Here is a 23,324-nt window from a genome sequence, read left to right as displayed (position 1 = left end):
ACACGTTTGCCTAAGGGCTGCCTGTCCGCAGCAGAACCCTGCAGGTACGTATTCTTTAACCACCTCCGGCAGCACCTCTCTCCGGATGGCGGAGCTTTGCACCGCTCTCCGCCGTCGGGCACGGGAGCTGAGCCGCCCCCAGACCGGGGCGAGCCTCCGCTCCCCTTCCAGCCCCCGCGCTCCTTTCACTCCGCATTCCAACGCGGGTTTCCGCGCCCCGAGCAGCCGGGCACGCGTCCCCAGGACCCCGGGGCCGACGGACCGGGGGCAGCAGCCACCTGGGCGGGCTGGGCCGGGCCGGGCCGAGCGCGGAGCCCGGGGGGCGCTGCCCGCACTCCGGCCGGGCCGGGGCGGGGCGGGGGCGCGGCTGAGCGCGGCGCAGGGAGCGGCACGGCCCCGGCTCCGCCTCTGCTCCTGCCCCGCCTGGACGGGACGGGGGCGGCCCCGGGCAGGAGCGTGCGGCGGCGGGAGCTTTCCTTGTCCTCCTCCTTCGCGTCACCCCCGCTGCCGGCTCCCCGCGGCGGCTATGCGCTGCCGGGACCGCCCGGCCGAGCGGCGCTGAGGGGGCGGGCGGGCGGACAAAGGCTGCGGGCTGGTGCCGGCGCTGGGGCGCGATGGAGCGGCGCGGCGGCTGAAGCGGCTCGGTGGGACGAGCCGAGCCGAGCCGGGCCGGGCCGGGCCGGACGAGAGCGGCACATGGTGCGCGGCTGGTGCCCGGCGCTGCGCACCCGCGGGCGGGCCGAGGGGCCACCATGGACAACTTCTTGGCGGAGGTGAGCGCGGGCCGGTGGGATCCTCCTCCTACTCCTTCTGCAGCGTGGGGTCGCTTTTGTCGGGCAGGATACCGGCAGCAGAGCGGCGGGAGTCTCACGGAAAGTGTTCGTTCCCTCGAGTAGTTCGGTTTGCAGGGTGCTCACAGGAGCAGCGCCCGGGGAGCGGGAGGCTGGCGGAGAGGGAGGGCGGGAGGGAGCTGCGCCCCCCAAATTCCCGGCCTCCGTGGCTGTGGCCGGGGCGGAACTCGGAGCCGCCGAGCTGCAGCGGTGCTGCTCGGGCTGTCCGCAGCCGGGCGGGCTCTCGGCGCTAACTGGGGCTCATTAAAACGGCGGGGGATGGAGGGAGGCTCCGGTGCCGCCGCGCTGCCCCCCGGCCCCGCGCCCACCGACGGCACCTCCCCCGCGGCGGGGACCCCGCGGGACACGGGCGGCGCGCCGGTGCGGACCCTGCCCCGCTGCCTGCTGCCTGCGCGGGGCAGCCTCTGAAGCCGTGCCTAGATGGGAGTGGGGAGTCCATCCTCGGGGGCTCCCTGTGTGAAAGCCGGGGAGCGCGCTTTGTCCGCCTTGCACGGGCACCAGAGGCTTCAAACGATGAAGGTTTCAGAGGCACCCGTTGGGCACCCTTTTTTAAAGGTTTGCTCGTTGAGCGTGTGTTATTAAGTACAGACGAAATCTTTTATACAAAATGCAAAGGAGGGAGGCTGCATTCCTGAAAGTCGTTTGAGCTTTACCGTGGTCTTGTGGACCTTGACAACTTCAGTATGTCGGGTGAGGAAACCAAATCAAAGGCGCTTTGCTACTGACTTAGGATATTTGATAAAACTCAGAACCTGGGTCCTCTTCTGGTCCAAGCTAGCTGAATTTTGTACAGCAGTGTTCTACTGGATCAGTTTATCCCGCCTGGTGTAGACACAGCCCTATGAACATAAAGTGTGCAGGATCAATGTCTTCTCTGTCGTGCCTGTAGTTTGCTGGCAAAGCCCGTGCCTGGGTTGTGACTTCTGGTGACTGCCTGCACACTTGCTTTAATTGCACCTCTTGCCAAAGCAGTTGCACTGTCGGGGTTGTTAATACAAGCCAGGCGTCTGTTTTACAGGGTTGTGATTAATCTGCAAAACTGTCCTTTGCCCTCATGAAACAACATCCCTCGTGTTCTTGGTGCTGCTGTTGATGCTTCCACAAGAAAAATAGGTGATCTGTTTACCGAAATAGTAATTAGTCAAATAAAAGAGGGTCATACACTTTATTGCTTGTTGGCTTTTCATTTGTCAGACAACAAAAGTTCTGTCAACTGCAATAAGAAGGAAGAAATGCAGGATTAGCTTTGATGAAGTCTGAGTTAAGTAGTAATACTGCCTTTTTTTTTTTTAGAGGATGTAGCCCTCACCTTTCAAAAGCTTGTAAGCCATGAGCAATGCAGTAGTATTAACCTAGCCTTGCAAAATTAGTCTGAAGAGTCATTCGCCCCAACACAAAGTACTGCAGTGTGCCCTACATAAAGGTGAAGAAGAGTTTTCATGGTTTTGACTCCCCTATTAGGCAAAATTACTTGCTCCAGGGAAAATACAAGTAAATTTTGCCCGTCTGTGTTAGCATTTCAGCATATATTTATGTTAATCTGTGGTTGCTTCATGTGGACTTTGATCTTTCTTAAGAACTTTGACTCTCTTTCAACATGCAGATATTACTTTAAAAGATCAGTAAATATAGCACCTTGACTTTAATCTGCATCCAAAGTCCCACCCACAAGTATAAACATTTTCCTTCTCTCGCTCTGGAGCGGAGCATATGTAAATGGAATATAGAAAGCATGAGGCACAATAGCAGAAATGCACTGAGTCTGACCCAGCTACCACAGAAGAATGTCTGTTGAAGGCACTGGATTGAGCCACTAGGTAATTTAATTTGTGCAAGGCAGACATCCTGCAGCTGCTCTTTACAAAAATATTTGCTGACTTATCTAAGGGAATTACTGTTCTCGTTAAAATAAGTTATAGTGTGAGAAGAAGGAGGAAGCTGGATGGTGCAGGTGAAAAGCCCAACATGCTCTACTCTTCTTTGTCAGTGATATAAGCCTGCTGATATGATTATATTTTGGGAGAGAAGCTGATGGTGGGAAGGGTCAATACTGGCACTTCAGAGGGGTTGTTCCTCAGCCTTACCAAGAAGCTCCTGTTCACTACACTGGGGGCAGAAGTGTCTTCAGTCTGGGTGTTGCAGAAAATACTGTACAACTTAAAAGTGTGAATAGGAAAAAAACAAAAACCCTGCATTATTATTTCTCCCATATTTTTCCATAGCTAGATGCTAAATATAAAATGCCTCAGTATAGAGTGATGCTTACTGGAACAAAATGAGGCAACTGAGTGAGACACCTCTGGAGAGCATGAGGTGCATCATAAGGGATGTAGTCCTGTTGGGACTTGCTACCTTAAGTGAGATGTGGGATAGTGTCAGGCTCGTGCCAATCATCTGACATTGCCATCATTTGTGACTTAGCAGCTCTTTGACTTCTCCCTCTTGCTGCCCAGTTTCCTTTCTTTCTTTCTTTCTTAGTATTCTTAGCTTTTATTCTTAAAGGACGACAAGTGGTTGCACTTGTCTCCTGGGAAGCCTTGATTTCCATCCCTGTCCCAATTTTCTAGTTTGACCAATTTAAAAACAACCCATGGCTCTAAGCAAAGAATTAGGCTGGAAAAGTTCATCCTGTAACTTACTCCTCAACATGCTCAAATTGCTGGAAGGTATTAACATAATAACAAAGTTGCATTCTAAGTACAGAGGAAAAGTGTTTTCAGATGCTTTTTTAAAGGCTGTTGATTGGTCTCTGCTACGTTAGTCTTTGGAGGAAGTTTGGAGGTAGAATTTAAATTTTGTTTTGTTTTGTTTTTGTAGTCATATTTTCTTATCTAAAGTATTAAGACCGGTAGAAATCCTCTATGGGTATGTGCAGTAGAGCCATTTGGCTGCATTGCTTAAAACAGCCTGAAAAAATTGTTCCCATATGTTTTACCAACAGCCAGAGTTCTCTCAAGGGAACAGGCTCCTGTGGTAGCTGAGGTCAGACTTTTTTCCAGTGAGAATGCATCCCTGCTACGAGGGGATGTATGCTGTGAGGGAAGGAAGAAAGTAATTTCCAGATGAGGCAGAGGACAAGGAGAAGGGAGCTCACACTGCTCCTTCAGCATCTCAAGTTCCCAAGCAGGGCTTATCAGGGCAGCAGGGGAAGAGGATGCAGAAGTCAGTTTATCTTCTTCCTCTTACGTGGTAGTCACTTTGACCAATACGTACGGGATGTTGCAGTGAACCGTGGCTGCTGTCCTTGTCACAGAATTCTGGCATTTACTGACCCAGTGGAGGTCAAAAAGAGCTTGAGGTTGGGAGAAACTTTTGTAGGTCATCTTGTCCAAACCTGTCCTTCAAGCTGGTGCTCAGCTTCTGGGGAGCAAACTTGCAGCACAGTGTGTATAGTGGTGGCTGCAGGGATTGTTTGGATTTAGCTGTTGCCAACCTTAAAGGAATTCCCCCCAGCCTTGCAACCGTGGAAATTGAAGAGAAGGGAGGAGAACAACTGTGCGTCCTGCCTTCTGTGAAGCATGTCTGGGTAGATGATGTTGAAGGAGACTACTATAAAGGCACTGCCATCATAGAGGTCCTGCTGATGTTTATTCAACACTGCACAGAAGTTTATTTGGAACTGTGGAGTATCCCCCCAATGTCCTTTGGGGCACAGCAGATACTCTGTGCCTACCGTGCTTTTATTTTTAGTATTACCACTGGTACCCGGAGTTCAGAATGGTTTCCTTAATTTCTGCTCTCCACAGTTGACACACTTGCCTGTGTACCCTGTTTTAAGAAGAGGGCTCCCAGTATTCTGTGGGAGCAAGTGTTGAACTGCCCTCTGAGGGAAGGATATGGGACAAAAATTTAGCTTTAGGAAACTGTCAGAGGAGGTATCTGCTTGAACCTGGAAGCTCTTAATTCAGCAGCTTGCAGCAAGCTTTTTCTTGATGCTCTCTTGTTGCAACATTTGGCAGATCACAGCCTCACAGCACAGTCCTTTGAGGGGTTCATCATCTCCTGCAGACAGGTGGCCTTGGCACCCCCAAGGTTATTCACCTCATGAGAAAACCTGGTGATGCAAATAAACACCTGCACTGCAATACATGGATTCTGGCTGTGCTGTGCAGCACAGTGTATATGTTTGGGATGACCTTTGAAGTCTCCCCAGTCTTCATTTGCAGTGTTTTGATAGTAACACAAGCATGGGTCTGATGTTCCACCTTTTAGTATTGGTGTAAGCTGTGTAGCTTACACCAGCAAAGTTGTCCTTTAGTCTGTTGGGGCAAAACCTGGGAGTGATGGCATAAAGGTGTTTCTGGAGACCTTCTGAGCACCAAAGCCATGCCAGGCAGAAATAGTGTCTTTTTTGGCTGTTGATGTTGGCTGTGCTCTCTGAATTCTCTGAGCTCTGACTTCTCATATATAGGTTTTCTTGAAAGCTGATGGTTGTTTTGTCTACAGCTATTTTTAGGTTAATTAGCACTGTGCTTTGAATAGAAGATTAGCTCTACCTTATCAGGTCAGAAAGATGAAGATTTTTTCAGGTTTATTTCTCCAAGTTGGAAATCACATTCAGCTCATCAATGTCATGTAATGGTTACTGCCCACCACTGATATTCACATGTGCCTTTCATAAGACAAATTTGTGCAACTGAAACATTGTCGTGGCTGGGCTGGAGCCTAGCAACCCTGTTGGCACTGCACATATTGTAAAATGACACAAGAATTCTCTTATAGCTGCAAAATACATAAATTTGAAGTTGGCAATGGAGGCTCTACATTTTGCAGGGTCTGCTTGTGGTTTATTTGGTATGTTCAGTTAGTCTCCGACCAAAGAAAAGCTGTGAAACCCCCTATGACAGAAGATTTGGCTGCTTCTGAGTCTGGATTTTTTTTAACGTTCTGGTGACACCTCTATGAAATGTTAATTTATTTTTTTTTGCTCTTGTCCCTAATTGTATGCTTGTGTTAGCACTTTGTCTGTAAGCTATTTAGTTCTAAGAAAGTGTTCTTTATACATATTTTCATTTGGTGAGTACTGTGTATGGGTGATACTGGCCATTGTGAACCTCTTCAGTGTTTGTTGGTTTTGTTGTTTTTTTTTTGTTTCAGAGCTGTCACAGCTTGCTGGCTTGTAAAAAGAATAGTGCTTGAAAGCATAGCTAGTGCCAACTTATTTTTGAGGCCAGGTGGCACGGGCTTTTATCAGAAATGTTCCATATTTCTTTCCATGATTCTGTGATGGCAGGAGAGGACCACTTTGGGGGACAGAGGGAAGCAAAAAGGAAGGGTAGCTTGAGCTTTCAGTGCCATGTGGGGAGTTTAGTGCACTGTGCAACGAGTAACCTGAGATACTTTGCAACTTTTCAGTGCTCTTGTTGCCCCGGTGTGCCTCAAAAGATGGAAGGAAAAGTTTGGGGCCCCTTATCAATAATTATGCATGGTTGTACCACAATAGGCTTCTGTTCTGGTGATTTCAGCAGGATCTTCGTTTTCAGTGTGGTAAGACCATTATAGTCTCATGAATCTGTTTTTTGACTTTAGAAAATAGCTGAAGAAAAACTGGTAGGTCCCTGGCTCTGTGTGCTAGAGCATATGTGTGAATATTTATATACAGTGTCACTGTGCTAATCGACCCCTGGTGAGTGAATAATGTGCCTCCATTTTTTTTCTTTCAATATGGATTGTTAATATTGGTGGTACTTCTAAAAAAATTTCTAGCAAGACAAATGCCTTCTTGTGTCTCTTGGACGGGTGCAGACCCAGTGGAAGGTGCAGCAGCTTCCAGCCAAGAGCAGGAACAGCAGCTCCACCCCTGGAGCATCCGGCAGGTTGACTGCAGTGCAGTGGCATCTCTGGAGGGAAGCGTGTCTTCTGGGCAGCTTGATCTCACCAACCTTTCTGGCTGCAGGGCCAGTATTTTTCCTTAGTGAATCACTGTCTCCAGATGTGGTGAGAGCCAGGAACATAGTTTTGGGTGGAGTACGGGTAGAAGGGCGGGAGGTAAAAGTCACTCTGAATTAAGACTTTTGCTGAGGGGAAAAAAAAAAAAAAGAATTATCAGCCTTAAGTCACTAACTGTGACAATGTTACAAGTTTTGCGATGTGACCTCAAAACTTGTTTGATAATTATGACTTCAGGCTTGTCTCAGAGAGTCATGGTTTAGGCATTCTTGCTTCTCTTGATTTTTCCTGATATTTGTCATGTGACATTTTAAACCATTAGTGAGACATAAATGAGGATGATTTGGTGTTGGGACCATAGCTAATGGTAAATTACTGGATTTAGGTATTATTGGTTCAAATTTTGCATGGTGGCTTTTTTTTTTCTTCAATTATTGAGGATTTTCTAAGATGTCCTATGTCTGAAATATGACCATTATCCACTGGCCATATTTACTGTAATGCAACTTTTTTCTGGACAGCCCCCTGATTAAGAAAGGTTAAGTGGATTATCCTTTTCTTAAGAAGCTCAAACGCCCCATTCTTATAAAGACAAAACTTTTCAAGTTTGGATTCAGAATGGGAACTGATATTGACTATGCTCCAGATCTGCCTTGTGAAGTAAACTGTATCTGTGCTGAAGAAGAAGCTACACCTTTGCTATGTGGAAAACATGAGCATTATATTAGCAAAATATACTGGGTAAGATTCATTAGGAGAGAAGGAACGAGTAAAGATTGTTTGTATTTCTAAGTGTTCCTATAAGAAGAAGGGGGATATTGGGGGAGAATATACTGTTCACTTCTAGACTCATTTTCTGCAAAGCCAGTGATTAATACTGTAATCTCAGGCAGGTTCAAATATCATTTATGCCTGTTCCTGGTATCCTGAGCCAGGACACCCAAAGTAGGGATGTCTGCCAGCTTTTCTGCAAGGTCTTGTTCTGTAGGCATTGTGACTGGACAGACACTTTCCCATTGCAGACCAGTGACTGACTGGGGAAGGCTGCTGAGTTGATTCAGCTGTAAATGCGTCATACCCGTGCTTGTTTTAGTCATTAATGTAAATACTTGCTCTCTATTTAGCTGCTGTTTTCCTTTGGGCCAAGTGACCTTTTTTCAGTCCAGCCTGTGAAAGCCTTCTTATTTGGTGTAAAGTTTAGGGAGTTGGGTTTTTTTTTTCTTTTTCACTGAAATCGCAAGCATGAATGATGCTGGAGTGGCTTAATAATATATGGGGTTTTCTGTTGAATAGGTTACTAGGAACAGACACACTTTTGGTTCACACTGAAAGCATGGCAGAAATTGGGGTGTGTTCGGTTTTGCTGGCCAAAGTTAACATTTCTGTTTTCTGTAGGCTCTTCTGTAGAGTGGTTTAACATAAAATTTCTATATGAGATCTTGTAGTTTTTCCTAGTGTGCAGTTGTGCTTAGGTACTTTTTCCCCAAGGGGTAGCCACAAACAGTTACTGGAAAAAAAACAAGGCACACTTCAGCCCTTTTACGGCTTTGAGGAAAACTCTGCAGTTTACCCTGGTATATGGAAGGAAGTCTTCAAAAGTGAAAGGTACTGGTAACTTGTATGGTGTGCTAAACTTGCCTTGAAAATTCAGATGAAATAAACCTTAAGCAGGATTTCTTGTGTGTTTCAAATGTAAACATATTGGAGCAGTGCCTGAATATGGGAGCCAGTGTAATACCTTTTACTCCTTCCAGGATTAATGGCATACTGCAGGAAAGCTTTCTAGAGGATAGACTTTACTCATCTACAATCCAGTGTCCTGCGAGACTTTAGAGTTGAATAGGCTTCCTGTATTTGTATGCTAATAGGTTGTAGCAGATGCATACATTGTTTCAGTGGGCCATGTTGCCTGCTTTATGGTATCAGACTTTTTTTTCTTTCAGAGTTTGTTGTTTTCATCTTGCAGCAACCCTCGCTAGGCTTTTGACTTAAGCTAAGGTGAATGTTCAAGAAATGAATGTTTTTTTTAATCCATCTCTTAGATGGATTAAATGTTTTGGTGGGTTTGGTTCTGGTTTGTTCCAGATGAGGCAAGAAGAAAAAAGAGAGGGTAACTCAGCAGCAGATTTCAGGGACCAAGCTGTGCCTTCAGATGGGATCCTGGCTGGTGGCATGCACAGGGTGAAGGGCTGTGCTGGAGGACTCAGGAAGTAAAAGATTAACTGCCCTTTGATGTATTAGTATTGCCTTTTCCTATATATTCTTGGGAAACTATTCATAATCCTTATTAAAGGTCAGTGATACAAGAGTGTGTTAATAGAAGTCTCTTTTGTTTTGGAGAATGCCCTTAAGGGCTTTGCTGTGAGGACACCTTAGCAGAGGAAAATGTTTGGTTGTTGCTTTTTCCCCTGGGGGGCAAAACTATGTTCTCACTCTGAGCAGGTTTACCCGAGGGCATTTTATCATGGCACATCTGGCTCTGTACTGGGGTTGTCATTACAAGTATTGAGGGTCTTCTGGGTTGTGTTCTCTGTTCTTAACTTCTTGGCATGGGAATGCTGGCAGAGTGGCACCCTGCTGCCCAAGTCTGCTATCATGGTTTCAAAGTCAGGATTGATTGTGGTGCCTGTAGCACAACCTCAGGTAGAGACCTGAGGCTCAAGAGTTGCTGAGTACCAGCTGTCAGCTGGAATTACAAAGCAGAGTATTACTGAAAGTTGTCATCAGAGTTAACACCCCAAATCCCTTGGCCCTCTTTCTCTTACAGACTTTCAGAAGGCTTTAGAAAACGACTTTTGATTAACTACCCAGCATCTGGAGAAAACATTTCTGTAGTTCTTGAAATGATTGTGAACTGTGAAAGTTGTGCTACTGGGAAAGCCTTGTGTGGTTTTGGTGTTGTGCACTGCATGTGCCTGTTGATCTCTCTGAGAAAAGTGTAGGATTTCTCTGAAAGGTTCTCACGCCTTCTCTTTTGCATTCAGCCAAACTGGCCCTGGGTTTGGGGACAGCAGATAAGAGAAGTTTATTCGTTGTTTTAAAAAAGTATTGATGTTTGTAGCATTATCGGAAATGGATTATTCGTTCTTATTTTAGTTGCTGTTGTTTAGAGTGACATTGAAATGTTTTCTCTGATTAAGTTAAATATATTTGCTAAGAGAATGGGATTGTTTTTCTTATGAAGTTGTTTATCTTGAGGAGAGAAGTCAAATCCTTTTGTTTAATGTACGCATCTGATTACAGAGCCAGTGGACATCATTTCTGTCTGACCATTTTAGTGGATCAAACCCAGCTTTGTGTCTTGGTTAGGTTATATTTTTATTTGCTTCAGAAAGGAGCCAAGTTGGCGGGACACGAGTCACGTCAGGAGTCACACTGGAGTTCACGTCAGGACAAGGAGTAGCTGCTCATTCTGTAGGTCAGACTTCTTGCTTTGCTGGTCGTCTTCTTGGATCTCTTCCCCTTATTAAATATAGACTGGGTCTGTGATTAGGGCTTATCCCCTCATTACAGCTCTCTGGTGATGGGTACGATGAATAGGTTTGTTTGGTGTGTCCAATCAATTAGCAGATTCCCCACAAGAGAATAAGAGCAGCGTTTACAGCAGGGCTTTGAAGGGTGGCATTTCCTGCTGCCTTACAGACCGTGTACAGGAGGAGTGTCCCATGAAGTGAGCTCTTTGTTCTTGAAACTCCACTCTTATTCTGGCCTGTGATACTGGATAAGCTATTTCAAGGAATAAACATACTCAGCAAATCTATGCTAGAAAATGTAATTTGTGCAGCAGACCCCTTTTTTCCTTCTTGCAATAACATTTCTAATAATTGCACACCAAATTTGAGAAGTTTTAACAGTAAATGGGATTTTGGTGTTTTCACAGCACTTAGGGCAAAAGGCTGATTCTCTGTTTTGTGTTAATTTTAAGAGCCTCTTCTCCCAATTTCTGTTCCTATCACACCATTTCTGCCATCATTTTGCCTCGGTGATCCAGTACCTTAAATGACTAGGACTCTGGTGCAGTAGTTAATACCCCAGATTTCTTTTGTACAGAAGCCCATGAATAAACTGAATTGCAATGTGATGAAATAGTTGTATTAAACTTTTAGTGTGTAGTTACACCTTTGTCAGTAATATGCCTTTGTACCATGCAGTTAAGGTGGAGATGCCATCAGTAGCTGGCGGAGGACAGAAAGTGGTACAGAAATCTGTGCATTTTCCTATGAGCATCCAGTGATCCTTTGCTGGTGGCTTGTTCTCAGCAGTTCTTACTGAGGGAAAAAGGAAAACACCGAGTCATGGAATCCTTTTCCTTCAGACAGGGAATCAGCAGTTACTGTGTTCCAGGTGCTTCTGGATTCAGGCAAATAAAGGCTGTAATTCTGTATTTTGATTTCTTGAAATTGTGTGCCACTTACAGAAACACTTCTTTATATTGCTTGGAAACATTTGATTTGAAAAGTGCACAGTCGCTTTATGCAGTCAGAGAGGCCACAAAAGCTTTCCTGTTTTCCTGGGATTTTTTTTTTTTTTTCCCTGCTGGAAGGCATCAGAGGTTTTGGTAGGCAGTATGAGCTGTGACTGTCCAAGAGCACAGGGATGTGCCTTCCGCTCTGCATGGAGATGTCAGGCAAGAAGAGTGGCTGCACATAAATCAGTGCCTAAATTGAAGGGACAAGAAAGGCTTAAGGCAGCAAAGGCCCAGACACCTGCAGCAGCAGATCATGGGTCACACTGCTGCTGGGATGGCCCCTGGCACTCCTGGGGAGGGGAAGGAGAGGAGCTAGCATCAGGCTCTGAGCAGGAGCAGATGGTTTAGAAGGATGGCTCCTCAAAGGGGGCTCCTTGTTGGATACAGTGTCTGATAGCTACTGCTTTAAAATGTATGAATTAACTTTTCTTTTGCTTTGTAGTTCCTTTCAAATTTGTAGAGTAATTTTCTGTCGCTGTCCTCTAACAAGCTGGAGTTTGCCTAGTTGTAGGTTTTGAGTGTGTATTTGCTGGTCAAGTCTTTAGAATTACAGAATATCCTGAGTTGGAAGAGACCCACAAGAATCATTAAATCCAACTCCTACCCCTACACAAGACAGCCCAAGAATCCCACCATGTGCCTGAAAGCATTGTCCAGTGCTTCTTGATCTGTGTCACACTTGGTGCTGTGACCACTTCCCTGGGGAGCTGTTCCAGTGCCCAGTAACCCTTTGGGTGAAAAACCCCTTCCTGATACCCAGCCTAGACTCTGCTGACACAGTTCCATGTCATTCCCCTGGGTCCTGTCACTGGGCACCAGAGAGAAGGTGTCTGCCTCTCTGTTTTCCCTCAGAAGGAAGCTGTAGACAGTGATGAGGTCTCCCCTTACTCTTCTCTTCTCCAGGCTGAACAGACCAAGTCACATCAGCTGCTTCTCATACAGCTTCCCCTCCAGATTCTTCACCATCTTTGTGGCCCGCCTTTGGATGCTCCTTAATACCTTTCTTACATTGTGGCGCTCAAAACTGCACACAGGGCTCAAGACTGAGGCTACCCCAGAGCAGAGCAGGACAATCCCCTCCCTTGCCCAGCTGTGATGCTGTGCCTGATCCCCCCCAGAACAGGGTTGGCCCTCCTGGCTGTCAGGGCACTGCAGACTCATATCCAACTTTCCATCAACCGGGGCACCCAGCCCGTCTGTCCATCCACAGCCTGCACATACATTCAGGGCTGCCCCGTCCCAGGTGCAGAATCCAGCACTTTTCCCTTTTTGAACTTCACATGGTTTGGGATTGCCCAGCCCTCTGATTTGTCTAGGTCACTCTGCAGGGCCTCTCTTCCTGTGAGGGAGTCAACAGCTCCTTCCATTATAAATGCCAACATTTTGGAAATTCTTGTGTTTTATAGTAGTCTTTTTTAATATCTTTTTTTTAGTGTTATTGAGCAATGATGTGCTTGCTTCTAGATAGTTTGGTATAGGCATATTGGAGAAATCTGTGGTTTTTCTCAAGAAAGCTGCTGTAATATATGTTGCAAAAAATGGGACTTTGGAATTTGTTAGTAGTGCTTCATGGGTGGCAAGAATTATTGTAATAAAATCTTCCCTCTTGCAGTTTCCCTTCTTTTTGTTGCTGTGTGATCATCTTTTCCACTAATTTTGTTCCAGGCACTCTACAAGAGGAATAGTCAGCAAGTGGCTCTTTCTCTCCAGAAGTCCAGTGGTGGTATTAGTGCTTGTTTTTCAGGAAAGAGCTGGATTTTTATCAGATCTTTGTAAGTGTTAGAAAAGGGAGAAATTTCAAGAGTTCTGTCACTTGGCAAATGTTTTGCTGCTGAGGCTGCTGGAAGTAGTCTGTACCTGTGACCAGTGGGATGTTTGCTCTTTACATCCTCACTTGTGGAAGCGTCTGAGACCACAGGGAAGTAAGGACGCTTCTTTGTGCTTTGCAAAAAAAAGGTTGTGTCAGTAAGCTCAGAGGTATGACTCTGTAAGGTGCCGGTTCCTTTGTGGGTGTGTATATTTATTTAGCTTGCTGATATTTTATTGTACTCCAGCTGCTGTGCTGTGCTGTTCCTTCCTTTCCTTATGTACCAATGAAGAGGAAAGGCGTGGGGGAAGAGAATACCTTGTATTGTTTGCTGGCGTAGATCTAAACAGGATATTTGTGCCTTCTGTTAACCTGTTGTTCCTTGTTAATATTGATGTTACCTATGATTCTTGTATATTGCATGTATTTTTTCCATTTCTTAAATTTTATTTGCCACAGCTGTTGAGTCTGCACAGGAGGAAATATATGGCAAGGAATTAATTCAAGGTTATTTAGAAACAAAAAAAATTGATTAGTTTGTGTATCTTCTCCCTCTTTCTTGCTTTTATAGTTGGAATTAACTGAAGCAGAAAAAAAAATTGTTTGTTTGTTTATTTTTCCCAGTGACCTGGGAAGCTTGTTCAGACCTCAAAAGCCATGCTGAGCAAGAATAACATAAATGTCTGAATTGCTGAAAGCTTAAATTCCCTGATGGAAAGGTGGTTTGTTGAGGAGGAAAAATAAGGTCAGAAGTAGTAGCCATTAGTGGCTATAAATAAAGTTACTCATTTAGGCCCTCAGATGGATAAAAGAGAGACGTTGTTCCAGTTTTTCATCTTTACCATGTGGTAAAAAGTAAGGTATGTCATGCCCTGCTGTTTTTTAGATGGCTTTAAAAATAGCTCCACTTGTGCTGTTTTCTGCTCAAAGGAAGGTTTTCAAGTGTACTTGGATAAGTGACGAAAGCTGTTTGGCCCCAGTCTGAAATAAATACATGAGTTTATGAATCATTTCACTTCTAGTAAGTTGTGTTTCCTGCAGGGCAGTGTCTATTCTGTCAGTACATTTACAGTTCTGATAAAACTCTGAATTTTGTTTTAAACCCGTATCTGTGGTCATATGAGCAATATGGAAATGGTGTAGGGGGCAGCTGATGTGCACCCGTGGGTCTGTTGGCCTCCTCTTTTGTAAAATAAAACGTGGTTTGCAACCTCATGAAGGAGCAGACTGAATTTCTTCCTTGGGGACAACAGCCATGGAAGTGAGGAGGATGCAAAAAGCCAGCCTGAAGTAGCAATGCACTGAGACTGCCCTGGGGACCCTGGCAGAGTCTTGAGGACTCCAAGGGCTCCCTGCTGAGTTTGGGAACCACTTCAGACAGACAGCTGGTTTTCCTAGGCTCCAAGTGTTAGGATTAACCCTATTCAGAAGGGCACCAAGTGCAGTCTGGGTCTTTCTGTGTCTTTATTGCACTGTGTACAGTGCTGAACCCACAAATTACACTTTTACTTTGAAAGTCTTTGTTTAAGAAGCAACTCCCTTCCATGCTTAGCTGTGTTTTCGCCCAATTAAGCGAAGGATTTTGGGGCTTGCCTGAATAGGTGAGTAATAATTAACCTCTTTGACTTGGTAGTGCAGAACTAGAACATTAGTCTTCAGAGCTAGATTTCTTCTGCCTTGATGTTGTTGGCTGACTGAGCAGTGACACGTGTCATGTCCCCTTTCCCCTTTAAAGCCAAGTATTTGTGGACATGCTACATTTGTCAGGCTTCTTTGGAAAGTAATAATAAAGATGCAATGCTCTTGGGCTTTTCCTGAGTCCTTTATTAGGACACTAAGTGTTCTACTCATTGTGGCTCCCTGTGTGCATTTTGCCCAGGAGCTCTTCCGAGCCTGAGGGGGCTGTTATAAAGGTCCATGCATCCATGGGGGATGCAGGTGAGCAGACTGTTCCCAGTCTGTGAGTTTTGCTTCTCTTACCAGCAGATGTTGGCAGTTCCCAAACAAGTGGCTGCAGTAGTGGTTTCTGACTGGGCAGGAGCAGGAAGTTGCTGGGTAAGCAAAAGCTTGTGGGGGGAGTAGGTTTAAAGGCACAGGAGAGTTTTAGGGTTTTGGTGATCTATAGCTAAGCTATGTGATCATGTCTAAAGATAATGAACCCAAAACAAGCAGTGGGAGTTAGTATTGACGCTTGAGTTTCTAAAATTCGGTGCCTTGACATTGTACCCAGGCTGTGTAATTCTTTCCATGGAAATTTAGCTCCTGATGTTGCTCTACTTAAAATAAGTGAAGACATGGTAATCCCAGGATGAATATGGGACACATTTCCACATGAGTAGGAGCAGAGTCATAATGTGTTTAAGCATTTTCTGAAGTACCTTCAATTTCTCATTTCTAGCTGAGTGCAAGTAACTTGGCTTCTTACACATCACAACCCAAGCTTGCTGTGGAAGAATTAATGAACATTTAGGGAAAGAGGTCCCTAACTGTGACAGGGAAGGTTGAACTAGATGATCTTTAAAGGTCCCTTCCAGCACAAACCAGTCTATGACTGTGAACACTTCATCTACTGGGACTCAGGAAACTCCCAAAAATCCGCTCAAGAGTAACGAGGAAAAAATTATTACAATGCAGGAGGTAAATACTGCTGATCTTGGTACAAGTTGTATTGAAGTAGCAGTGGCCATGGTCCAAGTGCAGCTACTGCAGATCTGCAGTCACACTCACTGCAGTGCACACTGCAGGGCCCCTCTGCATTGCTGCTGTAGCTCCCAGGTGGGCAGCAGTGGTGGCACAGCCCAGCCGTGTCCATCCTGTCAGGGATGAGGGCAGGAAGCCTCTGCCACAATCAGGTCTCTGTGCTCTTCACACAGACGTGGCTTTGTGAGCAGATGACTTGTCTAGCTCACTGCTGCTTTTTAACCCATCTCAGGATCACTGATACATTGATTTGTACATTGACCCTAGAGCTCCTTTTATTGCTGACATGTCCTTGGAAAGACAGAAATCAGTTTTTTATTTCTACTTAATTTATTTTAATGAAGCCACCAAACTGTCTCCTTACGTATACAGGGCATGGCATGTATTGAGGGAAGAACATTTACCCCTGGTTCCTTTTGTAGGGAAGATGTTTAAATCTGACCCACAAGATCCACAGGAGATTTTTTTTGTTTTCTAGGAAACTGCCCTTAAGAGACTGCTCTCTTTGAAAGACTACAAATACTTCTGCCTTATTGGCACACAGAAGGTCAAGTTCAATTACATTTCCTTTAAATTATCAGAAAGGAAGCAGAGCAGTGTATGAAGTTGAGAGTAAAGGAGAGGGTGCCATGTAGTTCCTGCCTCTGCCAATGCAGCAGAATTGCCTCAGGGCTGAATAGGGGTAATTACACCTCAGCCTTTGTCTTTCAGGCACCAGATGGTGTCACGAGAGCTGCTGTTAGGATCCAAACCTCCGAGCTGGAAACTTGGTGAAGAAAATAGACTTAAAGAAGAATTGAACATTGCACTTTCCCCCAAATGAGCAGGAAGAAGTCACACGTGACATTATACATTATTGTGTGAAGCAGCAGCTGTGTTTTACAGGGCAAGCAGTGCTCCACACCTGTGGCACAGCACAGTCCCTGTTACTCATGCAGCTGCCTGGGAGCAGCGGGTGTGGATGTGTGTGCACTCAGGGTGATCCATCACCAGCCCATGCTCAGTCTTGAGTATTCAAGAATCAACTTGCTAGGGAAAGTTTCTGCTGGAAGCTTTTTTTTTTCGCAAGAGAAGAAGCACTGAATGATTCACATCCTTTTTTTCTGTAAACGTGTCCATAATCATTTTTAGATGAAAAATAAATGGATACAGTTTTATCTGAGGGAAAGCCTTGTACAGCATTATTAGGCTAAAAAACCCCAAACAAGCTTCTTGCAGGTTGGCTGAAGTTGTGTGGTATCTCTGGAAGTTGGATATGTTTGAGGTGGGTCTTACTGTGATCTGGAGGAGTGAAAATGGAGCGTCTCCTCATACTAGCTATGGGCAGAGATTCTGTAGTTCTCCTGTACAAAGGGGATCTTGCTTATGGGAACATGAGGTGTGGATTTAACTCCAGTAAGAAGGGAATGTCATGAAACCATGTGTATATCTGAAAATATACACAGAAGTTCTGAAGGTCACATTTGTGCATAAACAAATATGCTCATTTCTCTCTGGAGATGAAAGGGAGCTGAAAACGTGACCAAAACAATGTCGTGTCGGCGCTCTCTTAAAAAGATCTATGTTCAGTGATAAACATGCTGCCCGAATTGAGCTGTGCTCTTCTTATGAGTAAGCAGCTGGAATTATGATGAAATTATAGTAATTTCTTCAAAATAAAGACAAGCTGGTACTTGAAACAACAGTGAAATTGTAGGAAGAGTGGCTCATGAGCAATGGGAGGAAAGTGACATCATGTGAATGCTGTCGTGGGATTTGAATGATTTAAACTGCATTGCTGCACATGCCAAAGTGCTGCAGCCCTCAACAAAAGCTTCACTCTGCTTTTGTCATGGTCATCCAGTTACTGCAGCGTTTCCCTTTCCAATATGTTCTTCCCTTTCCCTCGGTGGAGAGGCGTAGTGTGTAAACAAGATTCTTGCCCTCCCTTGGAGTTTGCACCCATGCAAATAAAACCAGATCTACTGCCTGTTGTAAGCAGGGGGCCAAGTTCTGGGTAACTTGCTTGGAGGAGGAGCAGCAGGCACATAGTCCCTGCAGCTTGCAATTTTTTCCACTGCACACATGAAAATGGTATGGAGCTCTGAGGACTCAAAATTAATTTCCTTAGAGGTGAGGAAATCTCTGTTCCTGCCTGCAGAATGAAGTATGTCATGTGCTGCATCGTGGGCTAGAGGTAGTATGTGCGGTAAGCAGAAAGTTATTGCTCCACTTTGAGATGATGATTTATGATTTCTTTGCAGAGAAAATTGGTTATTTTTTAGGCCAAGTCTTTTTGACCAGCCAAGTAAAAGCTGGAGGAAGCTAATACAGAGCTGGCAATGTAGGAACACACTGCTACTGCAACATTTATTTGGAGTAAAGCCTAAGCAGCTTTTTGTATTTTGTACTTCCTAGAGTTCAGGAGTGTTGAAGAGCCACTAGCTTCAGCAAAACTGTCTTGTGGGGCTGGGCTTTTTGGTAGTCATGAGCAAGATGCTTCTCAGTTGTTTTGCCACTGAGATTAGTGATAACAGACTGTTGTGTTTGTTTTTTGAAGAGTGAAAATACCATTTTGGCTAAAGCACTACAAATCATTAGTAACATGCTTGAAAACATTCACATTTTTTGAAATGATATTTCTGAGAGTAATTCAGTAGAGATGAGTACCCCTCCAGGTGTCCATGTTGGATCATTTTCCCCAGAGGAGCTCTGGGCTGAAGAAGCAATCATTCATTCTTGTGTTTGTGTCACATTCATATCAGCTGAAAGCAAGCACGTGCTCTTTCTGACTAATGAGGCTTTCCAAAATCCTCGTCTTAATCCACTAATTAGCCAAAAGTGCTTCTCTTTGCACAATTCCATGCTTCAGCATTTGTGGGAAAGTTTTTTTTTTCAGTAGTGTTTAGATCATTTTATTTTACCTAAGAGTTCTTAAAAAATCCTTGCAAAACAAGACAAAACCCACCACCCAAACAGAACAAATAGCTGGTTTGTTTGTTTTTGATTTTTTTTTTAATGGCAGCATAGTAAAACGAGGAGTGACTTTATTATTAGCGTGAACAGTAGTAAAAGATACTGGCTGGGAATAGGCAGAGGAAGGTATTTATATTTGTTTTATACTTGCATTCTTTTGTGCCATAAAAATCTGATTATGAGCATGTACAATTAAATCTGTTTTAATAGCACTGTGTGAAGCAGTCATGGAAAATTCCCAGTCTGAGCTTCTGCAGGCCTGCTATGAAGCCCATTTGCTTCGAGTTTTGCTTGGGTTATTACTTCTGCTTTTAGAGCTTCCGTTTGTTTGGGGGATTTTTTGTTTTGTTTTGTTTTGTTTTTAATTTCAGAATAAGCACCTCTCCGGGCAGGGAAGAATCAGTAATACTGCCTTTTGAGTGCTGCACTTGCTTTTTAATTTAAACATACTGAAAATTTGACTTGAAATTATTGTGCAGTCAGCTTCTTTATAGATAGTTTAAAGCATCATCCTTGTGATGGAAAGCTTGCAAAGACTGGGGAGCTGCACCACGCTGTGGGAAGCAGGTGTTTATGGAATTGTCTGGGCTGACATTTACAGAGTAGTTGGTTGATTTAATTCAGAAGTGTACAGAGGAGTTGGTTAATGTAATTCATTGCAAAGTAAAATGGATTTCCATGTAAAGGTTCGTGTTACTGAGTAGACACACTTTCAGAGGTAACTGAGGAGAAAGTCATGGTTCCCTGGGCTTTAGGGTCAGTGAGGGTTGTTTGTGTGGACCTTCTGTGTAGTGTGCTTTGGGTGGCAGGGTGAGGGAGGAAGCTGGGATATGCAGAACAGGGATGTGTAAATCTACTGGAGCAGTTACCTTGTAGGAGACAATTATGTTTTTGTCAGACTTAAAGTCGCTCTATGATCTGTGTATGTTGTCTGTCTGTTGCCTGATAGCAGTGTCTCTCTACAAATACCTCTAAGGAGGTGGAAGCCAGGTGGGGTTGGTCTCTTCTCACAAGTAATGAATGATGGGACCAGAGGAAACAGCCTCCAGTTGCACCAGGGAAGATCTAGACTGGATATGAGCAGAAACTTTTTCACCAAGAGAGTTGTCAAGCTTTGAATCAGGATGCCGAGGGAGGTGGCAGTAGCAATAATCCCAGCCTCCATACCTGGAGGTATTTGAAATATCTGTAGACATGACACTTAGGAATGTAAGTACGTTTCTAGTGAGTGGTCAATGATCTTGGATGTCTTTCCCAGCCTAAATGATTCTGTAATTTTATGTTAGTTTGTGGGTAGTCTGAGGTATTGGGTGGTGTGTACTGAAATATGACTACTTCTTGAAGACAAGATGTGCCGAGTGGGAAGAGGAGCTTGCTCTTGGCTATGGTCTTGCTAGCTCTGGCTAGCAGCTGGATCCCCCTGCCTGTACACACAGAGCTCACCACAAAGATACTTCTGCTTCACATGCAAATAATGTGTCACACCCCCTACATCTCTACTGTCATTTCATTGCTTTCACCAGCCTAAAAACCTGCTGAATTTCAGTTTTGAATATCACAGAGTCATAGAATTGTCTGGGTTGGAATGGACCTTAAAAACCATTTAGTTCCAACCCTCCTCTGCATGGGCAGGGACACCTTCCACTGGACCAGGTTGCTCCAAGTCCCATCCAGACTGCACTTGGAAAGCTTTGAAGCAAGGGCATCTAGAAGTTCTCTGGACAACCTCACAGGAAAGAGTTTCTTCCTTATATTTAATGTAAACATGCCCTCTCTCAGTTTAGAGCCGTTCCTCCATGCTTACACTACATGCTCTTTCAGAAAGTCTTCCTCCAGCTTTCTTGTAGGTCTGCTTTAGGTACTGGAAGACCATAATAAGGTTTCCCTGGAGCCTTCTCTTCAGCTTAAATAACTCTGTCTTTGTAGGAGAGTTGCTCCATACCCCCAGGCATCCTTGTGGCCTTTCTTTGTCTGGTATATCACTGTCTCAAGGCAGCTGTGTTCTTGCCAGTCCTTCCTCTGGTCTTGCATCAGTTTTGCTAATATGGGGAAGCACAGCTTTCCACAGCTGGCACTTGCAGGCTCTTCCAGGCTGGGGAAAACGTGACTGTCACTCACAGCTGGCAGGTGTTTGTGGGAAGGAAATGGGATCTCCTCCCTGGCTGAGTGTGGCATTTCGACCCAAGTAGGTCACATCAGTTAGTAAAGAGTGTGTTCTTATTTCAGACCTGATCCTGGAGAAATGGGGGGTGAAGAGGGACAGAAACTCTGCCTCTCTGCTTCAGCAATGCTTCACTGCTTGCTTGAGCTAATCCCCTTGGCTAATGGGAAGGGCTTAGGTGCAAGAGGCTCCCACCTTGATAGATGAGTGGTGCATCTCTGGGAGATTACAGTGTATAGTCAAAATTATTTGGCTGAGGAGGTCCTTTGCCTGCTGACAGGTATGTAGCTGTTCTGCCCTGGTTTAATAATGCTTTTGCACACTGGACATAGTAAATGAGAAGATAGTCTGAACCCAGATATATTTCCTTACTTCTGGTTATGTCTGAGATAAATGCCTATTTTGTCAGGGGGTAATGCTTTAAATCACTTCTGCTTGGTTAAGCTCTTCTAATTGCTTTGTGGTTTAGTTTTGGATTAAAACTTCTACAACCTGCTGTACAGTAAAACACACATGTGTGCAAAAAAAATAATTACAGAAGCAACTTCTTTGTGTTTCTGCTTCTCCTACTCCTTCTGTAAGTACTAGGTTGAGGTAGTCATTTTTCCTTTTGACAACTACCAGCTCTTGTAAACATGCGTCGAAGAAAGAAAAAAAAAATCAAATACCAGAGTCATACAGTAGGTGTCTATCCTTGTCATGGAAACAAGGATGCAGAATGGGAATGTGCCAAGTCTCTAGGTGTGCCTGAAAATGGGGAAACGTGACGCACCTTTCCGTTGAAAGGTGGAATGCAGATTTTAAGCTTCTTTGGAAAAGGTGCTGCAAGCCGTGAGGAAGGGTGTGTCACTGCACATCCAAGGAACCTGTGAGCTGCCTTGGAGGCTTGTCCATAGATGTGAAACGAAACAATATGCAATTACAGTGTTCTGTCCAGTGTATGATGTGCAAGTGTCTATGACAGGAGGAGAGAAGGATAAAATATAAAATGCTCATATAAAATACATAAAATACTCTGTTTCTGTGTTTTCTACTAAAGATGCTCCCTTCTGACAGTTCAGTAGTGAATGAACTTCAAAAGAGTAATTTTTTTTTAATGTAATATGTAGGAAAAATGCCAGTAAAAGCAATAATGACTTGCCATAATGACTCTGCTGACTTCCCTTGTAGACATTTCATTTTCTAGTCGCGCAAGTGCAGAAGAATCTAAACAGATACCCTAATGAGGGTAGCATTACTGCAAGGAAACGTATCTGGTCCGGGAGAAGTGGAGTAAGCAAAAAAGCAGGAGATTGGTTTTCAGAGGGTTGTAACCTTGGGCAGCTGAATATAATGGATGCAGTGTTTCAGGCTGCCTTTTTACCTTGCAACTGCTGCATACCATTGGTATTCATCAGCAGTGACCAGGCTCTGCAGTGGGGAGCATTGCAAAGCAGCACCTTGTTTCCGAGAAGTTTAAAGTTGATAAAATGCAAATGCCTTCAAAGTGCATGCAGGAAAACTGTCTTTTAACTGAACTTCACGGATTTCTGACTTTACTCACTGTATAAACTTTATTGCTACATCTCTCTTCAACATGGATCCCAAACTCTATTTTACACCGAGTTCCACCTTCTGCCTGTATTGCAGTGGTGTGAAAGGCCACCGTGCAGCCTGCTCTGGTGTCAGGTGTCCTCTGGGAAAGCAGAGATTAGCCCTGAGTGACAGTCTTCTGCTCATACTGTGCAACAGCTGGGGAGGAGACTGGGCTGGTATTAAATTTCTCTTCCACTAGTGCCACCTAATTTTCCTTGTCCTGTGTGTTGGCAAAATGAATTAGGTGTTTTCAACTGCCCGTTGAAATTTATTTTTCTTCAAAAACTTATCACAGGTTTGAGAAATAACTTATAATCAGCTATTTCATATTTACTGACACCTTTGTGTTTGCTTTATGGTTGGTAGGTTAAATCCTGTTTATAAAAAAAACCACAATTTTTGAATTGAATAGTAAGTTATTTAGGTTTTAGGCTTCTATCCTTTGCATTTTGGCATATTGTCTTCATATTTCAAGAGTAAACAGAAAAACATTGAGAGACAACAGTGATAAAATCTTTTGTGTTTTACATCTTTGCTTGTGACTGAGTTCTAAGATTTGTTGGAAGATTTTTTTCTGAGTTCCTGACCTGAGAAGGAGGAGAAGAAGGTAATCATTGGAGAAGGAGGGAATGGGAAGAGCTAGCAGTTCTCCTGTCTGCTCCAGACACAAGAGAATTGTCCACCAAAGTCTCAGGGAGTGTTTCCTCCCAGGCATCCCAAAATATTGATCAGGGTATGTAGGACGAAAGATATTGATCAGGGTATGTAGGAAAGTGGACGAAAGGACACTCTTCAAGATTGTACACAGGTGCAATAATGTCTTCTTAGTATCCTTTTTTTCAGATGCTGGAAATGTGAATTAATTGTAAAATGGCAGGTGCGATAAACTTTTTTTTTTTCCTGTGTGTGTAGACTTGT

At 44.3% G+C, this 23,324-nt stretch overlaps 1 protein-coding gene across 1 annotated transcript in view; it reads left to right on the top strand.

Moving 5' to 3' along the window:
- Positions 1–696: 696 nt before the first annotated feature.
- MYO10 (myosin X) overlaps positions 697–23,324 on the top strand; it is a gene marked incomplete at its 5' end in the record, with an annotated part of 160,624 nt that continues 137,996 nt past the window's right edge. Inside the window, 2 exon segments of the mRNA XM_084220624.1 lie at positions 697–747; positions 750–773. Coding sequence (XP_084076750.1) covers positions 697–747; positions 750–773 — 75 coding nt within the window.

The sequence above is a fragment of the Fringilla coelebs genome, assembly GCF_963513975.1.
Source record: "Fringilla coelebs genome assembly, chromosome: 1".
Taxonomy (NCBI): Eukaryota; Metazoa; Chordata; class Aves; order Passeriformes; family Fringillidae; genus Fringilla; species Fringilla coelebs.
The sequence above is the reverse complement of the archived record's forward strand: the minus strand, read 5'-3'. Positions and strand labels throughout refer to the sequence as shown.